This window comes from Salvelinus namaycush, chromosome 37 (genome assembly GCF_016432855.1).
Source record: "Salvelinus namaycush isolate Seneca chromosome 37, SaNama_1.0, whole genome shotgun sequence".
NCBI lineage: Eukaryota > Metazoa > Chordata > Actinopteri > Salmoniformes > Salmonidae > Salvelinus > Salvelinus namaycush.
Genome location: NC_052343.1, coordinates 30,297,527 through 30,311,370, shown reverse-complemented (window position 1 = coordinate 30,311,370; position 13,844 = coordinate 30,297,527). Strand labels below are relative to the sequence as shown.

The 13,844-nt window shown below is 44.9% G+C and overlaps 1 protein-coding gene across 1 annotated transcript in view; it reads right to left on the bottom strand.

Annotated features, from left to right (window-relative positions):
- Nucleotides 1-2,054: 2,054 nt before the first annotated feature.
- Nucleotides 2,055-13,844, bottom strand: part of setd2 (SET domain containing 2, histone lysine methyltransferase) — a 38,859-nt gene continuing 27,069 nt past the window's right edge. The window contains exons 18-20 of the mRNA XM_038977081.1: nt 8,808-8,882; nt 6,220-6,321; nt 2,055-4,711 (exon numbers count right to left, since the gene is read on the bottom strand). Of these exons, the coding sequence (XP_038833009.1) occupies nt 4,550-4,711; nt 6,220-6,321; nt 8,808-8,882 (339 nt within the window). The 3' untranslated portion in view covers nt 2,055-4,549. The remainder of the gene's footprint in view (nt 4,712-6,219; nt 6,322-8,807; nt 8,883-13,844) is intronic.

The window sequence follows — 13,844 nt, the reverse complement described above, 5'->3', positions numbered from 1 at the left end:
GGCATAAGCTACGGACAACGAACACAATTGCATTTTATTGATGGCAATTTGAATGCACAGAGATACGGTGACGAGATCATGACGCCCATTGTCGTGCCATGTTTCGGTATGATAACCCATGTCGCAAGGATCTGTACACCATTCCTGGAAGCTGAACATTTCTATATACTCACCAGACATGTCACCCATTGAGCATGTTTTGGATGCTCTGGATCAATGTGTACGACAACATGTTCCAGTTCCTGCCAACATCCAGCAACTTTGCACAGCCATTGAAGAGGAGTGGGACAACATTCCCCAGGCCACAATCAACAGTCTGATACACTATGCGAAGGAGATGTGTCGTGCTGCATGAGGCAAATGGTGGTCACACCAGATACTGACTGGTTTTCTGATCCACACCCCTATCTTTTATTTAAATGGTATCTGGGACCAACAGATCAGTGGAGGCTCCTCAGAGGAGGAAGGGGAGGACCATCCTCAGTAAATTTCCTAAAAATGTTAAGACATTGAAAAAGTTGACCTTTTTAGATAAAACTACACTAAATATATTAACTTCACCAAATAATTGATTGAAACACAGATCTTGCAGCATGAACTGACATGTCCACCAAATCAAAGGATCAGAGAATTAATCTAGAGCTAGCTAGCACTGCAGTGCATAAAATGTGGTGAGTAGTTGACAAAGAGAGAAAGAAAATAGTTGAACAGTTGTCAACAAATTAATTATTTCAAAAATGAAGGAGAAGCAAGAGAGCGAGTGTCATTCTTTTTCACTTTCAGTTTCACTTACTTAGCTAGCAAATGCAGCTGGCTAGTTTAGCCTATTCAAACACCCTGCTCAAACAGAGGGATGCTATGTTAACTAGCTGGCTATGACTACCCAACACAACACTGGATCTCTTCCAAGTCAAGGTAAGCTTTTAGTTTGATTAAGTTATTGCCACTGGACCACCGGTGTAACTGCTTACTGACTTACTGACACCCTAACGTTACATGATTGTAGCGGGTTTACTAACACATTAGTTATATTAGCTGTTGACTAGGACATTCACTTTAGCTAATACGGGGACAACGATGTACGCTGTGTGGCGGTTATGACATGGTTTGGCTTAGAAAGGTTTTTTCGTCTGGTCACACAAACGAAGGGAAAAGGTTGAGAGGGACTACGTGGCTGCTCTGACACTGAACTGTGTTTATGCGTGATCAGTGGTGTATTCATTCCGCCTCTTCTGTTGAAAAACGTTTCTTAAACGAAAGCAAACGAAACAGGGATATATATTCCATGCATTTGTCCAATAGAAACTCTCGTTTGCAACTGTTGGACTAATGATTACACCATAGGTCAGCTAGATGCAGGCAAGAGTGTCCAAGGCTGTATTGAATGTGTCACTGTCATCTTACATTTTTATCTCAACCTGTGTGCACCTACTTGGAAACTTTCATTCATTGGCTAGGTTGTAGCAACCTCATGATGGGTATAGGGAACATTTGACTATCATGTAGTAGCCTAAACCTATTGATGTTACATTGAAATGGATTATGAATGACAGTCATCCAACATGCTGTAATAGAAATAAGGCCAGGCTCTTGAAAAAGAAAAGTGCTCCCTCAGAGGCACTGACCGCCACTGTAACAGATGCAGATCTGTATTCCCAGTCATGTGAAAGCTGTAGATTAGCACCTAATGAATTTATTTCAATTGACTGATTTCATTATATGAACTGTAAATAAGTAAAATATTTGAAATTGTTGCATGTTGCATTTATATTTTTGTTCAGCGTACATATTTCAAATCAGTAAACAGGGCATCTACATCTTGTCAAAAGTAGTGCACTAAATAGGCAACAGGGTGCCATTTGGGATGTAGTCAGCCTATCTATCCCTCCATATGCATCCTGTATTGAAGGGGTAAGTACATAAACAGTGGAAACGGGGATTGGGTGGCATGCAGTGCACTACCGGGTGTCTAACCATGTAGTGGAGGTACTTCTCATTTGGTTCTGGGTAAACACTCTAGAAATGTTTCAATAGTGTGCAAGGTGAAAATGGAATACACATTTTTACAAAAACTTTATTTTTCTTTTAAAATGTTTGTACACTCAGTATGACAATGTGCTTGCACAGTACTTACAGTAGAGTTGGGGTGAAACTCATTTTGTACATACCAAAAAAAAAAAATCTGTCTCAAAACAAACAAAACAGAAAAACGCTGCAACCCCCACCACCAAAATAAAAAATATTCAAACAAGAGTCTGTGAATGGGTGGAATCCTGGCTTTAGTTTACAGAGGAAGGGGGTGTTGAGTTGAGCTGCTGGAGCAGACAGGGGAACTCACTTCAACACTCCCCCCCTTCATTCACCTGTGTTTGGTATACTTATAACCTGTCAATAGCCAAGTGGACCAACAGTCCATCCTTTTACAAAGACTCTGCTTACCTAAACATTCTCAAACTATTTCTCAATATATTCACATATAAAGCACTATAATACATGTGTGTGTTTGAACATGGTTTTAATGCAATTTAAATGGTGGTGTGAGAGTTACCTAAATGATCAACGACCCCCAAGCCTATGAACCGGTAACCCTGACGACAGGACACAAACCTTGTTACCCCGGAGACTAAGGAGTAAAACAGCTTGTGTAGCAACAAGACGACAGCACAGGCGCCTCTGTGATGCCCGTCTAAAGGAATTATAATAGTAAAACAATGTGAAATAGAGTTAAAATTACAACGCTACACCCCATTGTGGAGGAGGGGGGGTAGTTGAAACAGAACGAGGGACAGACTGACTGACACATACGCATCATGTGTCTGATAGCATCCAAATCCTGTTCACTTCATAGTACAAGTTAATTAAAGACAAAAACATTGATCAGTAACCCCGTCCCCTGCTGTTCCTTATTCACCACTAAGTCCTCTTGAAGTCTGTCCGTCCGTCTGTCTGAGTAGGCGGACTGAAGAGAACAAGCTCCATAATAAAGTTCATTCTTACATTTTTGTAAAAAATAAAAAATATTTACTCAGGGAGGGAGCATTGGAACATGGACTATGTCCCAAATGAACACTATTCCCTATATAGAGCTCTCGTCTAAAGTAGTGCACTCTGGGATTCCCCTATGGGCCCTGGTCTAAAGTAGTGCTCTATATAGGAAATAGGGTGCTATTTGGTAAGCAGCCATGGAGGAATTCCCATAAGGACACCAGTCAGAACGATAGAACCGAACCCAGCCTCCACCCGAACCAAACCCAGCCTCCACCCGAACCCAGCCTCCACCCGAACCGAACCCAGCCTCCATCCGAACCGAACCCAGCCTCCATCCGAACCGAACCCAGCCTCCATCCGAACCGAACCCAGCCTCCATCCGAACCGAACCCAGCCTCCATCCGAACCGAACCCAGCCTCCATCCGAACCGAACCCAGCCTCCATCCGAACCGAACCCAGCCTCCATCCGAACCGAACCCAGCCTCCATCCGAACCGAACCCAGCCTCCATCCGAACCGAACCCAGCCTCCACCCGAACCGAACCCAGCCTCCATCCGAACCGAACCCAGCCTCCATCCGAACCGAACCCAGCCTCCATCCGAACCGAACCCAGCCTCCATCCGAACCGAACCCAGCCTCCATCCGAACCTAGCCTCCATCCGAACCGAACCCAGCCTCCATATAACAGAGGCTCCGGAGGATTGTGGTCTGAAGGCAGGGAGGGCTTGGAGAGTAGAAAGCTTGGACTATCACAGCCCAGCCAAAAGCAGCACCAGATACCCTAGTCAAGTCAATGGCTGGCTTGGGGGGTGTGGCGTGCGGGCGCACCAGAGGAAAGCCAGTCATATGGACAAACAGAGATTCTCTTTCTTTACACTGATCCATTTAGACCAGTTAATTACCACTGCCGGACTTCATACAGCAACATCCCAACAGTGGAAAAACATTGAAGAGCAATTTAAAATGATGGTATGTCCGACTCTTTCATGAATCCTTTTCAGACAGGGGAGGAAGAGTTCTAGAGAGAATATGTAAATAAGATTTGAAAACATTGTTAGTTAGGTAAGAAAAAAATGTAGAAAGCTAACACGATAGTGACACTATAGGTTAATGTAGCACCCCTCTCTGGGTCTGAGTGCCAAACAGCACCCTATTCCCTACATAGGACACAGAGAATAGGGTGCTAGTTGAGACGCAGCCTAGGTGTCGCACACTTCTCTGTGGACACTTCACCTGGAGCCTCTGCCCCTTGGGAGACACCTCCCTCCTCGTCATGATTCTCACCCCCCTCCCACTAGTCCCCTCCCATTAGTCAGTGGGCCCGGCGGCAAGCCTTCAAGGCATCAGTTTAAGACACAGTCTTAGTCAACATAAACATGTCCTCCTCATAAATATGTGTCTGGAGCGATCCCACCTCCACAGTTCAGTTTCCCAGCGTGACTTGACTTTAATCTGGGTTTCAGTGTGTCTCCTTTCACCGTTTGTGGGCCCCAAACAACCGTAGCCTAATCATATTTTCAAGTCTTGATCCCTGTTCTGTTCCTCCAGTCAGACGCAGTGTTAGTCCAGCTCAGTGTCCTCTTTGGGCCGGTAGATGTTGCCAAACTTCTGCATGTATTTCTTGATGTACTCCTTGGTCTTGTGCTTGACGTTTTCGTTGCACTCCAGGTCCTCTGGGTTCTTGCAGGACTTCAGCTCCTTGTTCATGACGCCGTGAGTTAGCTGGAGGAATAGAAAGGGGGAGAAAAGGACAGAAGAAAAGGAAGTTAGATGTTTCTCCTGACAACAACATCGCATTGCAAAATCCCAAGTTTTCTAGAATCCTGGTTTGAGGATTCAGGATCTTCTGCTAATTCCGTCCTGATTCCGTGAATCTTCCAAACATGATTTCTGGAAAACCTGGAAAGTTATGGGAATTTTACAACCCTGCAACAACAAAAGTGAAACTATCTCCATCAAAAGGAAGGTTAGGTCACACTGTGAAGAGATGAGGCTTTCATTCTGACTGATCCATTTCATGAGCTTTGTTCTCCTCCTAAAATGTAGAGGGTCAAATGTCAGGGCTGCGTCCCAAAAATCTCAGCTCTCTGTATAAAACGAGTCAATCCAAAACGTTAGCTGGCGCTCTAGTTTAAGAGGTTCTGCTTTAAGGGATTGTTCTGCACGGTATTAAATAAACATGTGAACATGCCAGTTTACTTGGCCTCTCTTTGTTTATTGTGACCATGTGCTCAAGAGTAGTGGTGTGTCCAAATGGCACTCCATTTAAACAAGTCCCCACCGAGTTGTGGTTGTCAACCCAGAGAAACACTCAAAACTACTTGAGGGGAAAAAACAGAGCTTTCTGCCCTTTGAAAAAAAGAATGCTGGCTGAACATTGAGTGAAAGAGAGAATCTCCCAAATGGCACCATTTCCAATACATAGTGCACTACTTTTGAATAGGGTGCCATTTGGGATACACTCAGAAGGAATAGGGTGCCATTTGGGATACAACCAGAAGGAATAGGGTGCCATTTGGGATATAACCAGAAGGAATAGGGTGCCATTTGGGATACAACCAGAAGGAATAGGGTGCCATTTGGGATACAACCAGAAGGAATAGGGTGCCATTTGGGATACACCCAGAAGCAGTGGGAGCTGAAGGTTCAGGCGTTTAGTTCTGGTCTGGGGGAAGAGCTTTAGTGAGATGTGAAGGGGAAGAGCTTTAGTGAGATGTGAAGGGGAAGAGCTTTAGTGAGATGTGAAGGGGAAGAGCTTTAGTGAGATGTGAAGGGCAAGAGCTTTAGTGAGATGTGAAGGGCAAGAGCTTTAGTGAGATGTGAAGGGCAAGAGCTTTAGTGAGATGTGAAGGGCAAGAGCTTTAGTGAGATGTGAAGGGCAAGAGCTTTAGTGAGATGTGAAGGGCAAGAGCTTTAGTGAGATGTGAAGGGCAAGAGCTTTAGTGAGATGTGAAGGGCAAGAGCTTTAGTGAGATGTGAAGGGCAAGAGCTTTAGTGAGATGTGAAGGGGAAGAGCTTTAGTGAGATGTGAAGGGGAAGAGCTTTAGTGAGATGTGAAGGGGAAGAGCTTTAGTGAGATGTGAAGGGGAATACCTTTATCCTTTGAAGTTAATTGCTATCCATGACTTAAAATTAATACTCCGACTGTTGGGAGAGGTTCATGTTTTGGATGGTTTGAGACAATAAAATACAAATTCCCAAATGATTGCTTTCCACACACACCCCCCTACCTTTCTGGCAAGGTGTTTGAAATCCTCAGTGTTGACAATGCGTCCCAGTTTGCAGTCTGGTTTCCGGAAGGGATTCAAGCAGGTCACAATGAACTGGGACATCTAAACACAGGAAATAGGAGGTCAAATCGATCATGTAGAGATGTCATTCATTACATTTCAGTCATTTAGCAGACACTCTTATCCAGAGCCACTTACAAGTGCATTCATCTTAACATAGCTAGGTGGGACAACCACATATCTCAGTCATAGTAAGATGGGCTTGACATTAACTTGTAACTTTTTTAGCCATTTGTCAAATGTGCAAACGCGGCTTTGATCTATAAAAAATAAAAAATAATCTCGCAAATACATAATTGAAAAACCGCTCGTGCCTGTCAGCGCAGGCCTACTATAATTATACTCTGATAAGCTCTGCAGAGACCGGTAGGACAGAGAGTAAAACATCGCATCCCGAGGACACTTTCCATCCCTTTCTGATCGGTGTAGCCTAATTGTTTGAGATTGTTCTTTTTTAAACTTGTCCATTCAGACGACTTAAAAGGTGTGGAAAGCGTTCCACAGGGATGCTGGCCCATGTTGACTCCAATGCTTCCCACAGTTGGGTCAAGTTGGCTGGATGTCCTTTGGTTGGTGGAACGTTCTTGATACACACAGGAACCTTGATGGAAAGAGCAGCGGGTTCCTAATGTTTTGTACACTCAGTGTATAATCCGCTTGTCCAACTTTGTTCTTTACTTGCCCCGGGGCAAGTGGACAACCGTTAATGTCCTGGTGAGTAAATGTTTTTCTCAAAGTCAGAGCGAGCTAGTAAGACTAGTGCAAGTGTTAATGAAAGAAAGGCCATTTAAACAAAATGTCTGTAGGCTGTAACCTAACAAAATGTCTGTAGGCTGTAACCTAACAAAATGTCTGTAGGCTGTAACCTAACAAAATGTCTGTAGGCTGTAACCTAACAAAATGTCTGTAGGCTGTAACCTAACAAAATGTCTGTAGGCTGTAACCTAACAAAATGTCTGTAGGCTGTAACCTAACAAAATGTCTGTAGGCTGTAACCTAACAAAATGTCTGTAGGCTGTAACCTAACAAAATGTCTGTAGGCTGTAACCTAACAAAATGTCTGTAGGCTGTAACCTAACAAAATGTCTGTAGGCTGTAACCTAACAAAATGTCTGTAGGCTGTAACCTAACAAAATGTCTGTAGGCTGTAACCTAACAAAATGTCTGTAGGCTGTAACCTAACAAAATGTCTGTAGGCTGTAACCTAACAAAATGTCTGTAGGCTGTAACCTAACAAAATGTCTGTAGGTTGTAACCTAACAGAATGGCTGTAGGCTGTAACCTAACAAAATGTCTGTAGGCTGTAACCTAACAAAATGGCTGTAGGTTGTAACCTAACAGAATGGCTGTAGGCTGTAACCTAACAAAATGTCTGTAGGCTGTAACCTAACAAAATGGCTGTAGGCTGTAACCTAACAAAATGGCTGTAGGCTGTAACCTAACAAAATGGCTGTAGGCTGTAACCTAACAGAATGGCTGTAACCTAACAGAATGGCTGTAGGCTGTAACCTAACAAAATGGCTGTAGGCTGTAACCTAACAAAATGTCTGTAGGCTGTAACCTAACAAAATGTCTGTAGGCTGTAACCTAACAAAAATGTGGAAAAAGGAGTCTGAATACTTTCCAAATGCATGCATGTACAGTACCAGTCAAAAGTTTGGACACACCTACTCATTCTAGGGTTTTTCTTTATTTTTACTATTTTCTACATTGTAGAATAATAGTGAAGACATCAAAACTATTAAATAACACATATGGAATCATGTAGTAACCAAAAAAAAAAAAGCGTTAAACAAATCAAAATACACTGCTCAAAAAAATAAAGGGAACACTTAAACAACACAATGTAACTCCAAGTCAATCACACTTCTGTGAAATCAAACTGTCCACTTAGGAAGCAACACTGATTGACAATAAATTTCACATGCTGTTGTGCAATAGACAAAAGGTGGAAATTATAGGCATTAGCAAGACACCCCCAATAAAGGAGTGGTTCTGCAGGTGGTGACCACAGACCACTTCTCAGTTCCTATGCTTCCTGGCTGATGTTTTGGTCACTTTTGAATGCTGGCGGTGCTTTCACTCTAGTGGTAGCATGAGACGGAGTCTACAACCCACACAAGTGGCTCAGGTAGTGCAGCTCATCCAGGATGGCACATCAATGCGAGCTGTGGCAAGAAGGTTTGCTGTGTCTGTCAGCGTAATGTCCAGAGCATGGAGGCGCTACCAGGAGACAGGCCAGTACATCAAGAGACGTGGAGGAGGCCGTAGGAGGGCAACAACCCAGCAGCAGGACCGCTACCTCCGCCTTTGTGCAAGGAGGAGCACTGCCAGAGCCCTGCAAAATGACCTCCAGCAGGCCTGATATAGCAGCAAAGGGGGGGACCAACTCCATATTAATGCCCATGATTTTGGAATGAGATGTTCGATGAGCAAGATATCCACATACTGTTGGCCATGTGTAGTTGATGAGGAGGCGAGATGAGAGGAGGAATCACAGGAAGACTGAGATATGGAAGTTGACTCACCTCTTTCCGGAACGTCTCCTTGCTCCTCTTGGCCAGTTCACTGGATGTGTCTGCCTCTGCTGTCTTAGTAGAGAACTGTGGAAACACACACACACACACCACACACACACACACACACACACACACACACACACACACACACACACACACACACACACACACACACACACACACACACACACACACACACACACACACACACACACACACACACACGAGAGAGGTCAGGGAACATGTCAGTCTATAGAACAGTCACGTTTCGTTTGACTAGCTTGGTTCGGCCGTGGATTCCTCTAAACGGTCGCCTAGCAGTCTGTCTGGGTCATAGCTACTGTCATTTTCTCAGCTGTGGCAGACAGCAGCAGGTGGCAGCCATTTCTTGGAGCTAAAAGGCCCAGATCAAAGGAAGTGAGGCTGTGTCAGCCACACCATGGAGGCCATGGATGAAACATGGCAGGTGTTGGGCTGAGGCCCTGGACTTCAAGGCCAGTGGGGAAGGCAGGCAGGCAGGCCACGCCTGGTCACCAGCCCCCTCCAACTGGAAAGGAGGGAGCCACACAAAGCAGGGATATCCTGCCAGGATGAAGGCTGGGCTCCCTCTCCGGCTAACAGTACCCACCCTCCCCCAGCCCCGGAGACAGGCAGTAGACAGTTGATGCCCTCCCCCAGCCCCGGAGACAGGCAGTAGACAGTTGATGCCCTCCCTCCCCCAGAGACAGGCAGTAGACAGTTGATGCCCTCCCTCCCCCAGAGACAGGCAGTAGACAGTTTATGCCCTCCCTCCCCCAGAGACAGGCAGTAGACAGTTGATGCCCTCCCTCCCCCAGAGACAGGCAGTAGACAGTTGATGCCCTCCCTCCCCCAGAGACAGGCAGTAGACAGTTGATGCCGCACCCCCCCCCCCCCCGCCCCAAACCAAGGTGGTGAAGATCAAAGAGAACCACAATGGATTCACACACAGCTCTGCTCCGTGCTTCCTGATGGGTGGTGTGCCCACGGAGCGTACCAGGGAGAAGCATTCAGACTGACAAGAGAACACTTTATGAGCCAGTGTTTAACATAGATTATTTCCCAGGTGGGATGCAAAGCCCTCTAACCAAAACGCTAAATTATCATCAGGGGTCAACAGGGAAAATAACATTTAAGTGGTGTCAGAAACTCAGTGGTTATCATTTCAGGTCCTGGTCAGTAGAGACAGAGAGACAGACAGAGAGAGACACAGAGAGACAGACAGAGAGAGACACAGACACCACTATCAAGACATGTTGGAAACGGTCCTTGAGCTCATTGATTTTATTGGCCAACGACATCCCATCATAAAAAAAGGAAGAGAAAGAGACATCCCATCGTAAAGAAAGAGAGAGATGGAGACATCCCATCGTAAAGAAAGAGAGAGATGGAGACATCCCATCGTAAAGAAAGAGAGAGATGGAGACATCCCATCGTAAAGAAAGAGAGAGATGGAGACATCCCATCGTAAAGAAAGAGAGAGACGGAGACATCCCATCGTTCAAAGAACGGGTCTCTCCCTCTCTGGAGAGACACATCTGAAAACATTTCAGCTCAGAGACAAAAGGGCCCAGTGCGTAGACGCTAAACTAAGAAACCACAAACCTGGTTTCCATTACGATCAAAGAAGAGGGAAAACAAACGACAGAGAGAGAGAGAAAGGAGAGAGAAAGAGAGAAAGGAGAGAGAGGAGAGAGAAAGGAGAGAGAGAAATACATAATAACCATGCCTACAACCCATATAGGCACCCTCAGATCAGACCTATGACCCTCCTGCCCACCCCATGCCCCCCACAAAGAGGGCCTCAACATGAAAGTCACACATACACCCAGGCTAACAGGCCCAACCCCCACTCTTACACTAGCCCAAGCCAATGGCATGTACCAGATGCTCAGCAGGCTCTGCTCACACTTACTGGCCTGAGGCCAAACCACACGACTAACAACATTGGACACTTTATGGTACACAAAGCCTTCATTATCTCATCCTGGAATATCCAAGGCCTGAAGTCATCTGCCTTTGGCCTAAAGAGCAGGAACCCAGACTTCCCTAAAGAAATACAGACATTGTCATCGTACAAGAAACACGGTATAGAGATGGACCCAGTGGTTACCCTCTAGGTTACAGAGAGCTGGTAGTCCCATCCACCAAACTACCAGGTGGGTGGTATAGAGGAGATGGACCCAGTGGTTACCCTCTAGGTTACAGAGAGCTGGTAGTCCCATCCACCAAACTACCAGGTGTGAAACACGGTATAGAGATGGACCCAGTGGTTACCCTCTAGGTTACAGAGAGCTGGTAGTCCCATCCACCAAACTACCAGGTGGGTGGTATAGAGGAGATGGACCCAGTGGTTACCCTCTAGGTTACAGAGAGCTGGTAGTCCCATCCACCAAACTACCAGGTGTGAAACACGGTATAGAGATGGACCCAGTGGTTACCCTCTAGGTTACAGAGAGCTGGTAGTCCCATCCACCAAACTACCAGGTGGGTGGTATAGAGGAGATGGACCCAGTGGTTACCCTCTAGGTTACAGAGAGCTGGTAGTCCCATCCACCAAACTACCAGGTGTGAAACACGGTATAGAGATGGACCCAGTGGTTACCCTCTAGGTTACAGAGAGCTGGTAGTCCCATCCACCAAACTACCAGGTGTGAAACACGGTATAGAGATGGACCCAGTGGTTACCCTCTAGGTTACAGAGAGCTGGTAGTCCCATCCACCAAACTACCAGGTGTGAAACACGGTATAGAGATGGACCCAGTGGTTACCCTCTAGGTTACAGAGAGCTGGTAGTCCCATCCACCAAACTACCAGGTGTGAAACAGGGGAGGGTCTCAGGGGCTATGCTAATTTGGTATAGAGCAGACCTAACTCACTCTATTAAATTAATTAAAACAGGAACATTTTACGTTCGGCTAGAAATTCAAAAAGGAAATTAACTAAACAGAGAAAAATTTCCTACTGTGTGCTACCTATACCGCCCCACTAGAATACCCATACTTTAATAAAGACAGCTTCTCCATCCTGGAGGGGGAAATCAATCATTTCCAGGCCCGGGGACATTTGTGGCAACAAACGCCTACCTGGAAGGGACAGCATTCCCTCCCCCATCCATAGAACCCCCTAGGCACAACTACGACAATATAACCAACAAAAACGGGTCAACTCCTGCAGCTCTGTCACACGCTGGGTATATACACATAGTCAATGGTAGGCGTCGAGGGGACTCAACCCACATTCTCTCAGAGCGTTCACAGTCAGCCCACTGACACCCCTATCAGATCGCAGCAAAATCACAGTCTACTTGAACAGAGCAACACTCAAATCATGAAGCATCAAAGCCAAAGGAACCAAATAATATTAAGAAATGCTACAGATGGAAGGAATGTAGTGTGGAAACCTAACCAAAAAACAATTAGGCAAATTCAATCCCTGTTAGACAACTGCCTGGCCAAAATGTAAGAGTGAAGATGTAAACTTGGCAGTAGAAAACATAAACAGTATATATCAGCTTCCCTATCAAATCAAAAATGGCAAGATAACCTAAGAAAATTAGCAACAATGACAAATGGTTTGATGAAGAAAGCAAAAAAACAAAAGAAAGAAATTGAGAAACCTATCCAACCAAAAACATAGAGACCCAGAAAACCTGAGCCTTCACTATGGTGAATCACTAAAACAATACACTATGGAAAAAGAAGGAACAGCACGTCAGAAATCAGCTCAATGTAATTGAAGAATCCATAGAATCTAACCACTTCTGGGAAAATTGGAAAACACTAAAGAAACAACACGAAGAGCTATCTATCCAAAAACGGAGATGTGTGGATAAACCACTTCTCCAATTTTTTTGTCTCTATAACAAAGAACAGCAAAAACATATACATGATCAAATACAAATCTTAGAATCAACTATTAAAAGACTACCAGAACCCACTGGATTCTCCAATTACATTGAATGAACTACAGGACAAAATACAAACCCTCCAACCCAAAAAGGCCTGTGATGTTGACAGTATCCTAAATGAAATGATTAAATATACAGACCACAAATTCCAATTGATATGCATCAACAATAACCTTGGGGAAATCGTCTGCATTATCATTAACAGCAGACTTGTACATTTCCTCATGTAGTGAGGAAATGTCATATTGGCTTTTTACCAAATGACCGTACGACAGACCACGTATTCATCCTGCACACCCTACTTGACAAACAAACCAAAACAAAGGCCGTCTTCTCATGCTTTGTTGATTTCAAAAAAGCCTTCCACTCAATTTGGCATGAGGGTCTGCAATACAAATTGATGGAAAGTGGTGTTGGGGGGAAAAAACATACGACATTATAAAATCCATGTACACAAAACAACAAGTGTGATAAAATTGGCAACACACACATTTCTTTCCACAGGGCCATGGGCTGAGACAGGGATGCAGCTTAAGCCCCACCCTCTTCAACATATACATCAACGAATGGCGTGGGCACTAGAACAGTCTGCAACTAGAATCTGAAGTCAAACGTCTACTGTTTGATGATCTGGTGCTTCTGTCACCAACCAAGGAGGGCCTACAGCAGCACCTAGATCTTCTGCACAGATTCTGCCAGACCTGGGCCCTGACATACCTCGGCCTAAACATCAGCGCCACAGGTAACAGCTGTGAACGAGCTGAGACAAGGCAAGAAGGGCCTTCGATGTAATCAAAAGGAACAAAATTTGACCTACCAATTAGGATCTGGCTAAAAAAATATATACTTGAATCAAACCATTGCTCTTTATGGTTGTGAGGTCTGGGGTCCGCTCACTAGCCAAGAATTCACAAAATGGGACGAATACCAAATTGAGACTCCACATGCAGAATTCTGGAAAAATATCTTCTGTGTACAACGTAAAACACCAAATAATGCATGCAGAGCAGGAATGATATGTGGGTTGGATCTTGTAGCTCCTAAACCTAGCTCACCCTTACCTTCAGATGTTGATGAAGATGTGTGGGTTGGATCTTGTAGCTCCTAAACCTAGCTCA